At 41.9% G+C, this 16,461-nt stretch overlaps 1 protein-coding gene across 1 annotated transcript in view; it reads right to left on the reverse strand.

The window, feature by feature from the left end:
- Positions 1-13,989, reverse strand: part of SLC5A8 (solute carrier family 5 member 8) — a 28,277-nt gene extending 14,288 nt beyond the window's left edge. Inside the window, exons 1-6 of the mRNA XM_027680004.1 lie at positions 13,355-13,989; positions 11,210-11,275; positions 7,881-7,932; positions 6,273-6,340; positions 5,274-5,428; positions 3,721-3,861 (exon numbers count right to left, since the gene is read on the reverse strand). Coding sequence (XP_027535805.1) covers positions 3,721-3,861; positions 5,274-5,428; positions 6,273-6,340; positions 7,881-7,932; positions 11,210-11,275; positions 13,355-13,687 — 815 coding nt within the window. The 5' untranslated portion in view covers positions 13,688-13,989. The remainder of the gene's footprint in view (positions 1-3,720; positions 3,862-5,273; positions 5,429-6,272; positions 6,341-7,880; positions 7,933-11,209; positions 11,276-13,354) is intronic.
- Between the last annotated feature and the right edge of the window lie 2,472 nt (positions 13,990-16,461).

Genomic DNA, 16,461 nt, shown 5'->3' on the forward strand with positions numbered 1-16,461 from the left:
TATAATGCAGGCAGCAGGTCAGAGGATTCTCTTTCCCCCATGCCACACCCTTTGACAAACTCTAAGCAGATTTATAAGGCGGGGTGCCCCAGATCCAAGTGCGGGATACCTTTTAGTCAGCACCAGCACTCCTGGAGCTGTAGTGCAGGGCTTATATAATGCTGAAGTTGCCTTGTAAAGCTACAGATCTCCCATTTCCTCCTGAGACAGTCTCTGTGGGAGGCAGCAATGAGGCACTGGGACCTGGAACCTTGTCTGGAGCTGCCTATGGCTGCCACTTCCAGGAAACAGAGGTTTGTCAGCAACCCCAGGGGTTTACTAACTAAACCCTTTAGTAACTAACCAACTTGGAGTCTGGTATCATCCAGATATCCCATCGCCTTTCCACATCCTGAGGGGAGCTTCAGGTTCAGCTAATGGTGAGAGCAGAAATGCCTTTTCATCAGGCATTAATGCTGCCTTTGCCACACACAAAAGAAGCAGCTCCTACTGACAGTGAAAAACACATTCTTCTTCTCCTCACCCAGAGAGGGCTTTTGCTTTCTATCTAACTTTTCAATCTTCTCAAATGTTTCTATGGTCTTGGTGACTCCTGGATCACAAAGTTCTTTTCACCTAGGGTGGCCAGTTCAAGCAAACATACCCACTGGGAGCTTGGCCTTGAAAAACAGCGTTCCTTTCCAGCAGTTTCCTCCCAGTTATCTGTGTATCACTGATAGGGATTTAACTATCCGACAGACCACATACCCTGGACCTGTGCCAATTGCTAAGACTTCCTCTGGGAGGACCTTTGGTTTCTGTGTAAATGTATCCATGCTTGCAATGCTTCAGGAGGCCTTTTATGGCTTTCGGTTCCTAAGAAGGTGAAGGGCACCAGTCTTTGGACTGCTCTAGAGGACCAGCAGGATGAATGAAGAGGTAAACCTAACTTTACAGGCCTTGTTAGGCATTGAAATGGACATTTTCAGAACGGCATAATGTAGATTAACAAGTTGAACTATCAGTTTTATACAATAAAAAATTATTGGCAAGCACAGTGTAAGCTCTTAAATAAGACCTATACAAATAAAAGCTGATTTACACATAGTATGGGAAACTGTATTTTTGCTTTGTGTTTGCTATTAGGGGTGGTCTAAACACAGCACCAGCAGCCCTTTACGTTTCTCTCTAGCCTAATTTAGTAAAAATGAAGTAGTCCTCTTCTCTTAGATGCTTACACATTGTTTGGATGTCTTGCATCTATTTAGCTGAAGCTGTTCCTGCATTGGCATAATCTACGTTGATATACAACACTCAGAAGCTGATTTAGCACAAAATTTAACCAATGAGCTAAATCAATCCAGCTCTTTTGAACAGATGTAATAGCAGAATCAGCCTAGAACCTCTAGCAAAGATTAGAAATACAAGAGAAACACAAGGAAGCAAAATAAATTGTTTGTCGGAATCCAGCAATTCTTGTTTTTAAATTGCATCAGTGTTTGGCAGTGAAAAGAGAGATGGTTTTTTCCTTCTGATTTACATCCCAGCTCATGGTACACCCTATGACTAAGCACTGGAGTATAATAATTGTAGCACTATTGGAGGGAGGTTTTCCCACTTATTCTGCATGAGTAATGTGGGGTAGAGTTTGGCCGAAGTAGGAACTGTGACTGTGTAAGGCTTATTTTCAATCATTTTTTTCAGTCTGGCTCTAAGATTTTGGCACTGAGGCATGCCAGATGGCCTTGAAAGGAAAGCAGAGAAAAATGTGTTAGTAACCCATATTTTTCTGCCAGTGTAGCTCTCCTGCTCTGAGTGCCTACTATGGTTCAGATATAAGCATTATGTTTAATTTGCCTAGTGATTATCTGAGGACGACAGTATGTGCTCATACCTACTGGTGTGTTTCTTGAATGGGGTGAAATCCTTTCCCAAAGCCTGAGAAAATTCCTATTCTTGTGTCACTGTTAAAGGTCTTCCCAAAACTTGCAAGTTGGCATCTGTGAAAGAATTATTTTCTCAGTTCTGCTTTATTACTGTGCTGTCTCTTACAAAACCTTACAGTAAATGTCATTGGGTACAAAAGCCTATTACTTTGACCTGATGACATTTTGCACTTCTATATACAGGTTAAATGGCAATAAGAGATACAGGCCAACAGCATGACCTGCCAGATATGTCTAATTACATTTGCAAATGAACTAGATAGTCACCACAGAATGGCACTGTTTATAGTTGTGGCAAGCTGCAACCATTATACAAAATGATTTCTCCATGAAGGGGAAATATCCCGCACAAGTGAAGCACAAGCGAAGCACAAGCAAGATGCCGTGGAGTCCAACCACCCATGCCAGCAGGAGAGGACTCTACTGATTAAGGCTGTGCCACTGTTAATATGGTATGAGCTATAAATCCCATCCAAACCCCTGCAGAAATAGATAGCCTCCAGTCCCAGTCAAAGCTGCCACAACAGCTCAGAAATCTACCCAGAAGCTGTGATGGTGCCAGATTTCCTTTAGTCACTCTCTGCTTCTGGAATACCCTGGAGGTATCTCTCCTTGCAAAGACAGTAGGGAGAGTGTGAAAGAGGAGCACAGCCCTACATGGAGTAGGTGCTAGGGAAGAACAGCCTCACTGGCACACAAATCTGGCACAATGTATGTGGCTGTTCTCCCATATGCAATCATTCCCGGCAACATTACAGATGTGAGATGTACCTCCTCCCTCTGCGGTGTTGAGAACCTAGAACCTCCCCGTGTGTCAGAGATTGTGGAGAAGCTATCTGGTGTGCTGGAGCTGTGGCAGTGAATGCTGGAGTTGTGCCTGATAACGAGCATCAGCTCATTCCTGTCTGCAGCATAAATGGCTGAAAAGCAGATTTTCTTTATCGATATAACCAAAACATTTCAGTTGTAAACTGTGCGTGATTTTGTGGGCATTTTGCTAACTTTATGAAGTGAAAGCCTTTATAAAACTCCTTCGCTGTATGCCACTGTACCATAGAATGTATAGGGACTATAGTTATGATGTGTGTTTCTGTGTTTCTTCTAAAAATGGACTTCATGAGATCGCTAATAATTCTTAAATCCTGAGCTGTGAACTAATGGAATGATACTAAAGATAAAGGTAAAATAACAGATCTAGTAGATATACTCCATTCTAGAGTAAAGGCTCATCAGAAATGTTTACATTCAAAGAAAACACAACCTTCTGCCAGTTTGCATAGTTAATTCTTAAAAAAAAGTCATGATTATTATGAACCCAAAATACAAGGTTCCTCAGCAATTTTATCACTGAATAAGACATTTCTGCATTTTCTCATGCCTGTACTCATTGTTAAGGAAAAATTTTTTAGTCTTTACTTATGCAAAATCCCCACACGATTTAGGTTTAGCAGAACAGCAATACAAAGTACTGTCTTGATATGACTTCAGCACAAGTACTTTATATTTAGTCTTTAGGTTGCACATAAACTTAATGCACCTATTTCTATGCAAGAACACTGGCACAGTGAAGCACTCAGGCGCAAAGTTCAATGTTACAGTAATCACATGTAATTCGAATACCAGTACTTATTGTGCCCATTTGTCTTCTACTGGTCCACAAAACAGAAGGCAAAAGCTGTTACCCTTTATAAATGAAATTTGTATAGACAAAAGAACCCCATGTTCCTTTTAGAAAAATCTCCCTTATAAAGAAGAGTCACTGCTAAATTCAGACAGTGACTGCAGGCAGACTTACAATTTTGCGTGGAATCTGCTTTTGCATGCAATGTATCTCTGGACTTGAGACTGGTTGACCCCATATATACTAGTCCACGTGAAAGTCCCACCTATAACAATCGTCCAGAAGGTATGCCTTTGCAAAGGATTGGGATCAAAGCTACAGTGAGAGGAAAAAGAGAAAACAAATTCAGAATATAAAATCTTGTTATTATGTGAAGACCTTATATGCTTTGAAGAAAATATTTCTCCATGCTTGTTCTAATTCAAACATGCTTAATTTGGCCAGATTTTGAACATTCAGATACTCTTATCTTTATGTGAAATCAAAGAAAGCAAATTTTAAAACTCAGAGCTGATATCTTAAGCCAGTGAAACACTCCGATCTGTCCAAAGGTGAAGTTGGACAGATTTATTTGCCTATAAATTACAGTCTTAAGCAAAGTTCTATGATGCCTGTGATTGCTGTGATGAAATGATGTTCCAGTAAAAAGTGTAATATGCCTGCTTATCTAGAGGGACATCAGTCTAACACCAGTATAAAGGTGTGTTTGCAAGCCCAACCTTTGTGGACAGAGACTCTGTAAAACATTTTGCTAGTTTAGCTCTAAGTAAATAGCAGATTTTAGGTGGCCATAAATAATTATTATTTTTAAATCACACTTTAATATAGCAATAAATTTAATTTTTGGTGAATACTGTAATACTATTTCCCCTATTACATGTCTTTATTCCTTTTCTTTTTCCATCTGTGAATCTATGATTGGGAGAATAAGCAATGCAGTATAACCATTGCAAATCAGCCAAACAAATTGAAAAAAAATTACTGTTCACAAGAAGAAAAAAACACCCACAGATGAATTACTTACTGAAGAACTTGGTGAAAAATTTTACAGACCAACCTGATTAATATTGTGAACTGACAGAGAAAGGAAAAATCGTAATACTTCTTGCACTAAACTTTCCCTAATAGCATTTAGTGAAGTTTCTCAGGGAAATCATATATTCATCAGAGGTACAATAACCTGTTTACTTAAAGTGGTTTTTGATTCAACATTGTCAGACTGAATATTCTTGAACTTGTAAAATTATATTTTTAGGCTATGATTAGTTACAATAATGGAGGGTAAAATACTATTAAACATATGTAAATATACACATATTAAATACTTTTATCTTTCAGGGAAAAGAAAAATACTTCCCTTTTTTGGATTAGGCAAAACCCATTATTTTCCCATTCATTTTCATTCAGTAGCTCAAATGCCAAATCAGCTGCTTTCAAATTGTAAGTAAAAATACAACTGTCCTCTTTTATTCACCATTCTCTTTCAGTGGAATCCAAAATATATCCTTAAAACACCTACTTGACAAAGTAAAAAGGTTTTTCTCTTTACAAGATTTTGCATGGTGTAAAACATAAAAAATATCCCTCAAACTAGGTAAGCTTGTTTAAAAATAAATAAAAATTGAGTCGCAACTCCTCCCCTCCTCTCAATAGCAGTTCAATTTCACAATCACATGGGCTGTATTTGTAGGAATAAAGAGGCACATCATCTGCAAGTACAAACTCACTCCCAGAAGTTTAATCTTCCACCATGGTAGGAATCATTTACAATGCGTCCAATTCCCTCCTGAACCACCACAGCTCGTATAATCACAGATGAAAATCCAGCAACCATGATTCCAACCTGGAAAACGTCTGTCCACACCACTGCCTTCAGACCGCCCTGCATGAGGAACAGCATGTATCAGGTACAACAGGGCAGCAGCACTCTTGCCTTGTACTCAAGTTCAACTAACAGAAACATTACTGTTCATATGATGTATAATAGATGAATTTCATCTTCTTCTTTAATAGAACTAATTCTGTACTGCTGTCTTTAGGAATTGTATTCTGGAACCTATTCAGGACATCCTGGCCCTTTTTTGAAGTGCAGTAGAATTTACTTTGGCCATACACATAGTTTAATACAGTATTTTCTTCATCACATAGCCTGATTCAGAAGTTTGTATCGAAAGATAAATTTGCAGACAGTGCTCATCTTACTTATATATATTCAGTAGTACTAATTCCAGAAGGTATACCATTCATGGAATAAAAATAGACATGATTTAATCCAACACTTGGTCAATTAACACTAATTCGAAGACCAATCTGTTCATGTGGCACATGCTATTTTCAGTGGCTCCGTTCAATAACAGATAGGACTGTTACAGTTGCAATAAGAAGTTGTTCAACAAATTACAAATTGACAAATTACACAGCAAAACCCTACTAGATCAGAAGAAAAATCGCAGGAGGATTTTTAGGAAGGGAAATCTATCTTTTTGCTGTTCTTTCAGTCACAACAGAAGTTTGAATGTATCAAAACAGAAAAGGTTTGCGTCACATAATGACTGCCAATGTATCCAGAGAGGCCCCTGGGTGAATATGGCCCTCTGGCCACATCTACACTGTGAAATGTACTTCCAGGTGGTAACCTGATTGTTAGGCCGCTATTTAATAAATTCCATATTTGATGTGAGCAGTGAAAGGAACAGAGATTTTTCTCAGCCAAAGGGCCCACATACCAGTGTGCAGTAGAAAGTGCAGACCACGCCAGTCGCCACCACTGCACCCCACAAGTCGAAGCCAGTGACTGAAAGAGAGGGAAACAGCACCAGCATGAATGAAGCACTGGGGACAAAACAATGAAGGTTGATTTTTCACCCCCAATGTCATTGTTGAAAAAAGTTAGAAATAAGTTAAATGCAGAGGTAGGAGGTAAAAATGGCAATGAAAATATTAGTGCGTCTAAACCAGGGGATTTGGCCTAACCAGTTCTAAAAATGAAACAGTTGTAACAGATTTGGAAACTGCTGAAAAGTTAGATATATTTCAGGATCTAAGAAACCATTTGTCTTTAATGTGAACACTGCCAGACAACACATCCAACATGTTTGTAGGTCTCAACTCAGGAAGATTTTAAAATACATGTCCTTCCTTGAAGCATCTGGGTAGCACCACAGGGCCCCTAGGCAGGGATTTACACAAGTAAACAGAATAGGTGTTCTCCATGGAGGCAAGGTCGTTCAAGCATGGTCTGGAAGAAATGCATCAGACTAAAAGCCTTTTTTTCATTCTTCTTTCTCTTAAGTATAGTATATTTACAGCATACAACACTGTGCTGTGGGTGACATACAGGCTGTTACTGCCCCAGCTTGGCATGCTCATGTGGTGTCAGGCAAGGCATCAGGGGACTCCCCAACAGACAGTTCAGGCTAATGAGAACCACTGCAACAAAACTAATGAAAAACGTAAATTCTTCTAGTTGTGAGTTAGCTAAATCATAGCTTGGTTTACTATGTATATGCAAGGCAAATACAAATATCAAAGACGTAAAACCTGTGAGTTCACACACTGGAGAAGACCAGTACAGGTAGTGTTGTGTTTTTTCTTCCATTTTGTTCAAGCAACAAGCCAAAAAAAACATCCAATGAGCAGAAAAACTGTGACTTGATTCTAGACAAAATGATTAATTTTTAATTTGCATTTTATTATTCCCTTTTCTTGCCAAACAGACAAATTAATTGTGTCAGATTAAAAGTTTAATTTGGCTCCATACAAAAGCTTTTTACCCGTTTAGAAATAAATGTGGCTCATTTTCAAAGCAAAAAGTCACTGTGAAGCAGAAAATGGAAATATTTAATTTTGTAAATATCACAACAAATATCTTAAGTTGACAATCTCTTTTCTATTGGTTTGGTTTTCCTGGCAAAATGACAGAACACATTAAACATTTCCAGGAAGTCCAAAACCATCTTTACAGAACTTTTGCCTCTCTCTCACCTTGAAGAAGAGCACTTAACCAAGGGAATTAATTTCATGTTTAGTGTCTGCATTGCCTTCAAAATTTACTTAAGCCTTAACTTTTCTGAATGTGCCCATTAACTACAGGTATTGCATCAGAAGTAGAGTAAATGAGCGGAGGTTTTCCCCTAAATCTTTTCTGTAATTCCTTACAGGTAGGGATTAAGGGACTAGGATTACAGAGTTCCCATTAGAAGATTTACAGTCGAGACTTGAGCTATATTTTCAGGTGTGCATTACCAAAAAAAAAAAACAACAAAAGGATACCAGTACTATATGCAGAAAAAAAATATATCAGTAGAAGAACAGTTGCAGTATATTCATCTTACCTTGATTTAGTGCTAAAGCTGGAGCATAAATGACAATACCAGTGTATAAAGTCTAGAAGGAAAAAGAAGATTAAAGATCAAAATAAATGTAAATTCCTGGAGAGGTGATAGCTTCCTGAGATTATTTCTTTTCAGATTTGTAACTGTTGGCAAATAATTCCAATTAGAAGACGGATGACTGAGACTAATAAACTCTGCAGTCTCACAGCCAAGTGTTACTAAAACAAATATCAGGGACTCTTAAATACAAAATCCCTCTTCATCTTCTCCTGGATTTTATAATTAACTTATTTTATTCTTTTAAAACTGCAAAAGGAAACAAGAGGAAAAGAAAATTAATGAGGTTTACAAGTGGTTTGCCAAGGAACCTATTACTATCTATTTTCTCAGTCTTGGGATCAATATGCCTTTCAGTATATAGCTCTACTGCATGTGAGTAAGAATACAAAATACAACAGCAGCTAGATGTTACGGATAGCATTATAAGGAATTATAACCTTCATCCTGTAAGATGAATCCATACATGATTATCAGCAGCTTTGTATTTTCAACCACAGTAAAGATACAGACAAGTCAAGGAGCTATCCCATCTACTTTTGTGGGCACAACGGGATTCATACACTGATGTCCTCTACAATTTCTTTGTGTATATTTTTAAATCCTGTTTCCTTTTTTATAACTGTTATTACTGCCCCAGGTTCAGCTGTGATATGGGTCAGGAGAATATAGCTTGCAATGTGCAGATGACTTCTATGAAGGTCAGAGGTCTTGATTCAAAAGCTCTAGATCACAGACAGGTCCTGAGCTGACTTACATCAGCTTTCCATGGCTGGACTCCTCTGACTCCCTGATTTACAGCGGTGGGACTTGGGCATGGAAAAACTGCAGAATCAGATGTCATCCAGGATTCAGCAAGCCTCTGCCCTTCCTGCAAGTGTGGAGTCTGCCCTAGGCACTAGTGGTAAACCAGAGCAGGATTGCTAACCACTGGATTATGTGCTGTGGCTTTTGAGCAGATCAAATCCAGTCCCCAAGGTAGAGCTCTACCAATGGCCAGTGGCAACACTGGGGACAGAGCCAAGAGGTAAATGAAAGGAGCAGTACTCCAGCTATAGGAGGAAACTAGTATGGAGAAGCTGCTTCACCCAGCCCAACCTAATTGTGCTGGCCCCCGCTGCACACCTGCTACAAGCACATGCCAGAAAGGATAGTGGGGCCACTGGGAAAATAGTTATTCCTACCTGTTCTCTATTCCCTGCCTCTGTGTGTGCATGCTTGTTTCTCTCATTGCCATGAGTCCTCTCTAGATTTTCATATACAGATTGTACTACAAGAAAGCTGCCACTTCTGACCAGTCCCTGGCGAATATATCCTCAGAACCAGATGCATCACTTCATAGACAGCTGCTGACACCTGTCAAGCCCAGTCAATGTTGATTTGCAGTCCATACAGTGAGTGTCAATATGTGCTGCTGAACCATAGAATCTTAGAAGGGTTTGTGTGGGAATGGTCCTTTAAACATAATCTAGTCAAACTCCCCTACCATGGACAGGGACACCTTCCACTAGATCAGTTTGATCAGAGCCCCATCCAGCCTGACTTTGAACACTTTCAGGGATGGGGCATTGCACTACTTCTCTGGGATACCTGGTCCAGTGTCCCACTATCCTTGTTGCAAATACATTCTTCTTTATATCCACTCTAAATCTACCCTCTTTCAGTTTAAAACCATTACCTCTTGCCCTGTCACCACAAGCCTTGGTAAAAAGTCTCTCTCTTCTTTTCTCGTAAGCCCACTTTGAAAGGCTGCAATAAGGTCTCCCCGCAGTTTCTCTTCTCCAGGTTGAACAATCCCCATTGTTGGCTGCAATGCTTTGGATGCAGTCATCAAGCCAATTCTTTTTCCTTCTACTGCTAATTCAAAGGATTCAACTTGAGAACTTACAGCTTTCTCATACACAGCAAATAAGTGCCAGAACCATCAGAAATTAAAATTTGTCACAACTATGGTCATATTTTGGTGTAAATTTAAATAGGACTGATACAATCTTGCCAATTCTTCAGTAGGTTTTTTTTTGTTGTCGTGCTACTACATATCCTTCTCTTTTCCTTCTTTTAAGTATATCCCAGTATTCACAGAAGAGTTAAAATCACACCATTAAAATCTTGGGAGGTTTTCTTTCTTCACTATTGTTTTATTTATTCAGGTAAAGTTGTTAGTGCTTAACAGAGAAAGCCACGTACGGATCTTTAGTTAATTTCCTTGAGCACATATTCAAGTTGCATAGAATTACTTTTCTGATTTTTGAAAGCAAAGATTATGCTTAGCTTGTTCCAAGTTACGCAACTGTGATGTCTTCACATATGCTGATGAAACAGTGTCAGGTTTCACACATGCTAGCACTCTAGTTTTCCTATGGGCTTGTGTATCCACAAATGCCAGCTAAGCAGCACTGCTCAAACAAGTAATGAGCACTGCATTGAGAACCATCTTATTGGTGTGTGTGATTGGCCTGTAAATTCTGGTGTACCTTAAAAAATTTTAAAAACGGACAGAAAGCAAACTTATAACTTAAAAAGCTTTCTGATTGCATATTCATTCTTACTCTGAATTACCCCAAAAGTCAACTTCATAATTGTGAAAAGAACACGTTTTCATTTCTGGTGCATTTGGCACACCCTTTAAAAGCTTTAAAAGCTGTGGTCTCATACTGACTGCCTCAATGGACCAGACACAGAAAACTGTACCAGCAATAATTTCAGGGACTGCTTAAGTTTAACATTCCCAAGGGCAGTAATTTTCTACTTCTCAGTTTGCAGACACCTAGTTTTTTTCCAGTGGTGGTGGTGGTGCAAATCCTTGCAGAGTAAATGACAGCTCCTGACAGCTTGTTTTATCACCTTTCACAGACCCTTGAAAATTAGTTAGACTCCAAGAATCCACACACCAGAGAATGAAAACTGCCACTGTAGATAATTGGGACATGTTTATATTTTGAACTCATTGTGAGTTTCTCCAGCAGGTAGGCGAATGACTGCTCTTCACAGTGCTACCCTGCAGTGAAGGGTCGCTCATCTGTTAGCATGGTGCTAATGTCAAGTGACTGCTCATAGTATTCAACAGTGCACACAGAGACCCAAGAGGCAGGTAGCCCAGCATCTGCTCTGCCTCTCACCACTTTGGAGCAGAAAGGGCTTTGTTTCTCCTGCTCCCAGCCACCCAGGCACTGTGGTTACCTCATCAACTGCTCAGAGAAAACAGCAGTTACACTCAACCAAATAGTTCTGGTGGCCCTGAGGACCACAGAACAGCTTCAAGGTTTACTTGCCGTTTGTATAATGAAGAGGACTGTTCCACAGAGGCGTAGATATTTATTAAATCGAAGTTCTAAATACTGCAAAAGAGAAGAAAATACAAATGTTTATATTGAAATTTGTCACTATTGGTAGGAATGAATCCATCACTTCACTAGAATGAAGTGATAAGCAACAAAGAGCATAGCATTGTTTTTACATTTGCATGAATGGCCAAAACTTGTAGAGTCACCCTGATGGATAACTCTTTCAACTTGATTTGATATCTTTTCACAGAGCTCACCACAGGGTAATAACACAAGAAAGTGAAATAGACATAAGCTAGTCAGTACACAATGGAGTCTACAGAAAAGACCAGGATATATTATCACAAAATCATTGACTATCCTGAGTTGGAAGGGACAAAAATCCACAAGAATCAAGTCCAACTCCTGTCTCTGCACAGGGCAACCTAAAAGCTGACAATGATGTACCAGCAAACAACAAAACCCAATTGTGTTGTGAAATCAGAGAGAAAAAGAAAACATTGTGGCTATTTCTAAGTCTAAGTCGATTTGGAAACTCTGGCATATTATGTGTATCCATCTAAACTGCTGCAAGAGAGGGTAGAAGGTTTTCCGTGGTCAGCGGCTTCTTCCATGGTAATCTTACCATTTGCACTGCTGATGGCAGCCTGCCATATTCTACTGGTAAGTCAAAATTCAGCCGTCTGTGAAACAGGAATCCTCATTTTTTCTGTCTAGCCTGGGACAACAATCTCTGAATGAGTTTGTCATGCTGTAGGACAGATTTCTTCCCACTATCTGTCCTAACAACCTTCTTGGTGTGTGGTTGTACAAGAGGCATCTCATTTGCCTGACAATCTGTTCAATTGACACAAACACTGAAGCATCTCAAAGTGCTCACTTGTGAACTGAGCATTTAAAACGTGATCTGTGAGCATGTCCACACAAGGAAGCAGTCCTGAACCCCTGGACACACACAAAAAGTTGTTAGAACTCTGAACTCTGTCCAGAAATAGAAGATGTATCTTTTATAGGTGCATTACTCTGATTTAACCCCAAGATAATCAGTGAGCTTCCAGTCATAATTATAAACCTTTATTTAAAAGAGCCCTATTTAAGTATCATCATGACAGTCCAAAGATTAGTAGTTTAAAACACATTGGAAGCCACTAGAGATTTCTGTTGGTGGATTCTTATCTAAATCTACCAACAGAAATCTTGTTTTCAGCCTCCAGTGCTGCAACACCTCTGTTCAGTGTAATAAAATGCTAAAGACCAAAGTAGCTAGTCAAGGATTTTCACCTGCACCGATGCTCCTTTCCCAAAGTCCTCTGTCAAAAGAGCAGTTTGCCTCCAAATCTGCAGCTATGAACTACCTTCATGCAGGAAGATAAAGAAGTTGCACCAATGTTCTGAATCAGAAGAAAATCCTGACCAGATGCTTCCCCACCCCAAAACAGTCAGACTTGACCTGTGGTTGTCCCACCACCCCAGATGTCTCTGCCCTGATGGCTACAGGTTTAACTTACAGGCTGAGCTGAGCACCAGCTCAGCCTTATTTTGGTGGAAGTAAGAACATGCTCACAGACACAGAGCACTTGCTGACTTCCCTGTATATGCATGATGAAGACATTCAGTGGTGTAAACAGCCTCAGGTGGCAAGGAGTGTCCCTAAAATCTCTAGAAACAGCACAAATACGTACTCTGCCAAATGGGGACTTTTGTGGTTACACCTAAGCTTAGAAACCAATCTGAAGGGAGCATGATGTGAGAACTCTGGTTCCTATAGTAGGTACTCTTGTGCTCTGTCTTGGTATATTAATTACACATGATTAATGACATGTCACCATCCAAGCTGCATGAAGATTAATCCACCTACTGAACTGAGTATCTGGAGTGAGGAAACAAATCTGGCACGACGCACAGCTCCTGAGCCAAGATAGCAGGGTTGAGCATCTCCTCTCTGCAGAGACAGTGTGGGCAGACTTGGGGACAGAGCCGGTTGCAGCCTGCTCTCAGGAGTGTGGTGACACAGGAGAGCAAAGAGTGCAGGGGATTTGCAGGAAGAGATGGAGGACAGACATGTAAAAGCAGGCATGAGATCCCCCCAAGCTCCCTAAAGGCTGGGTAAAGGTTCCTTCCACTCAACCTTACCTCATAGGTGCTAGTAATGCCCAGCCTGTAGAAGACGGGCAGGAAGATCTCAGCACTGCACAGCACTACCAGACAGTAGGTGATGGCAAAGACGCAGAAGATGGCACCATAGCGATACACTTCGGCAGGGGTGCCCAGCACGGTGACGGCTGACATGAAGCTGGCAGTGAGGGACAGTGCAACCGGGAGGGCACTCATGCTGCGGCCTGCCATGAGGAAGTCCTTTGATGTCTTCTGCCCCCCTCCCACGAAGGCGTAGTAGACCCCAATGACGGCTGAGATCAGCAGCATGGCCGCAAATACCACATAGTCCCAGACGGTGAAGCGCGCCATTCTACCAGAGGGATTCACCCTTGGAGCCAAGGATCTGCCCCGAAATCAGAGGGGCAGCTGCTGCCCCCTCAGGGCTGGCACAGGGCGGCCTGAGCAGGAGGAAGCAGATGGAGACGGGCCCCGGGGAGGTGCCCCCCGCCGGGACCGCGTCAGAGGCGGTGCGGTGCACACCACTGGGACAGAAACGGAGCGGTGCTGTGCGCTGCGGTGTCCCCCGACGGGGCAGGTGCGGAACGGTGCAATGCGCACACCGGGACAGAAGCAAAGAGGGGCGGGCCGGTGTCCGCTGCCGGGACAGGTGCGGTGCGGTGTCCGCCGCCGGGACAGGTGCGGTGCGGTGCGCCACGCGCAGGTTTCCACCGTGTGTCTGCTGGGGCGGGAGGGGGAGCGGGCTGCGCCGGGAGCAGCAGCGCGAGTGTCGGAGCCGGGACGGCGGGCGGGCCTTATACGGTACCGGTGCCCGCTCCTCCCCGTGGCGGTGCGCGCCCCCGCGGAGCGAGAGGGCGGTGATCCCCGCAGCGCGGTCCCGGCCGGGCCGTCCCGGGCCATCGCAGCCCGCCCCGCGCCTCTGGGCCCTGGGGCGCCCAGGCTTCGGGATGCGGCGCCACGGCAGAGCTCCGCCTGAATGGAGTTACACTGCAAATTTGGATCGCGGTCCAGGGCTTTTGGAGGAAAGAATTTCACTTGACATTTCCCCAGGATAGGGAACCTACCCTTCCTCGTTAGCATGGGCCACCGTCTTCCCAAATGAAGAAGGTGAAAAAATGGTTTAATATATACATTTCCATGGGTTGAGCAATCTGGAAGGTAACTCACTGAATGAGAGTTACCAAGGAAGTTGCTGAACACTGAAGTTGCATAACATGGAAGCCCCACTACCTGCACTGTGCTCACGTTTTACTTAAGAGTCTTCAACTAATCGCAGGTTCAAGATTCAAAATGCACAGGAATATCAGAAATGGAACTTCACATATCTTACCCACAGAGGAATACATCAAAAACACCTGTGGGGTTTGAAAGCCGTGGATGCCAAGTAGTGGAGATGTGCCTATTCCTATAGCTAGCAGCAAACACAGGACTAACACAGCAAATACCACATTCGGCCACTTTGCCATATATCAGCAACCCCAGATGTGGAATGAAGGTGAAAGGATGCCAAAGCTGACTTAGATGTGCTTGACAGCAGCAGGGCTCAGAAGCTTTGCACAGTATCTTTCATCTTGAGCTGTGCATTGGCATAGTGCTATGCTAGAAGTGATTTTCTGGGAAAAGTCAGTACCAGCTTGAGGACCAAAAATTCCTCTGTTTCCTTTCATGGAAGGTAGATCAAGCCTCCTTCCTGCCCAGCCTTTCCTGGCTCTTAACCACAGCTGGATTTACTGGAAGCAGTCTTTGCTGCAAGTGCTCTGAATTCAGTTCAAGGCACTCTGACCTGCCTGAATCTGAGATGTGGTTTTCAGTAGCCTTCTGTATTTTAAAATAGAAATGAACGATCAGACACTTAACAGCCAGTGCTCCAGATCATGGAGCACTGCTCTCTCCTGGGAGCTCTGGATTCGGCAGGCCTTTTGGAGTTACTTCTGAGTGCATGTTGAAAGGAGAGGGTGCAGGTGGAAATCTGGTCTAGCAGAATTATTAAGCTGAGCTGTGAAATCATGTCTGTGTTGGTCTGGACTCTAGATGCCTATCTGGGAGTATAAATGTCCCTGAACAGACAGAAGCTGTCCACTGTGGTGCAAGTGACATGTCCTAATCTCACCATGGCAGGTTAGGGCATCAGTTTCTCTGGCCCAATTACTCTCTGATTATGTGTACAATAAGTAACAGCTTCCAGATGTCCTGCTGAGAAAGACCGAGAAAGAAACTTATTCGCTGCACCTACCAATTAGGTTTTGATTTATTGATCATCTGAGGTGGTTGCCCTAAATGAGCTTTTGACAACGTGAAAGATGTGAAACTTTTCCAGCAAAGTTTCATTCAAAACCAGAACCTTCCACTCAGTGCAATGAACTGGTGTTGTCTGGAAAAAGTATTTGTTGTCAAAAAACACAACCCCTTTCTCAAAGGCAGGACATAAACAGGCTATTGCCCAGACCCACTGTTCGTACTGCTCAGAGCTTCCTGCTTGGTATCCCTTGTTTGCACTCAGGAATTATGTCACCAAAACCATTCAAACAATAACATGCATTTAAAGTATTGATTATACTGGATTAATACAGTTTTGATTCTGCTTCTTTATCACTTTTGACATAATGTAAACACAGCAAGTGATAACACGTATTGGAAAACAAACCATGTTTCTTAACTGAAACACAAGCAGCTATGAGGAAATGCACATCACTCTGGTTTCAGGTGGTATCTTTGGTTCTTTTAACAGTAGTGTTAAGCAAATTGTCTTTCAAATGTCATGACCCATACGGCAAGAAAGGCTGGATGTTTCCATTTTTGGAACCAGCAGTGAATCTGTATGATGCCCATGTTCTAAATCACAGCAAATGGTCCTGCAGAACAGGACTAAATGTTTTTCTTCTGGATTTTTCACACACGGAATCAAATTAGCTATGTGGAGTTGTACTGTGTAACAAAGACAGAACTGCAGATATTTGCTTTTTCTCATTGCTACAATTAGATACTTAAATGTCTTCAGAGCATATTGCATTGCCTTCTTGTAGCACCCTACCCCATCTCCACTGGGTCTTATGTGGTCTCTCATCTCACTGCCTGTGTGACTCTGCTATTGTGAGATCCACTGACATCCCTGGGATTCAGTGTTT

The sequence above is a fragment of the Neopelma chrysocephalum genome, unplaced genomic scaffold, assembly GCF_003984885.1.
Source record: "Neopelma chrysocephalum unplaced genomic scaffold, ASM398488v2 Primary Assembly neopelma1_59, whole genome shotgun sequence".
NCBI classification, from domain to species: Eukaryota; Metazoa; Chordata; class Aves; order Passeriformes; family Pipridae; genus Neopelma; species Neopelma chrysocephalum.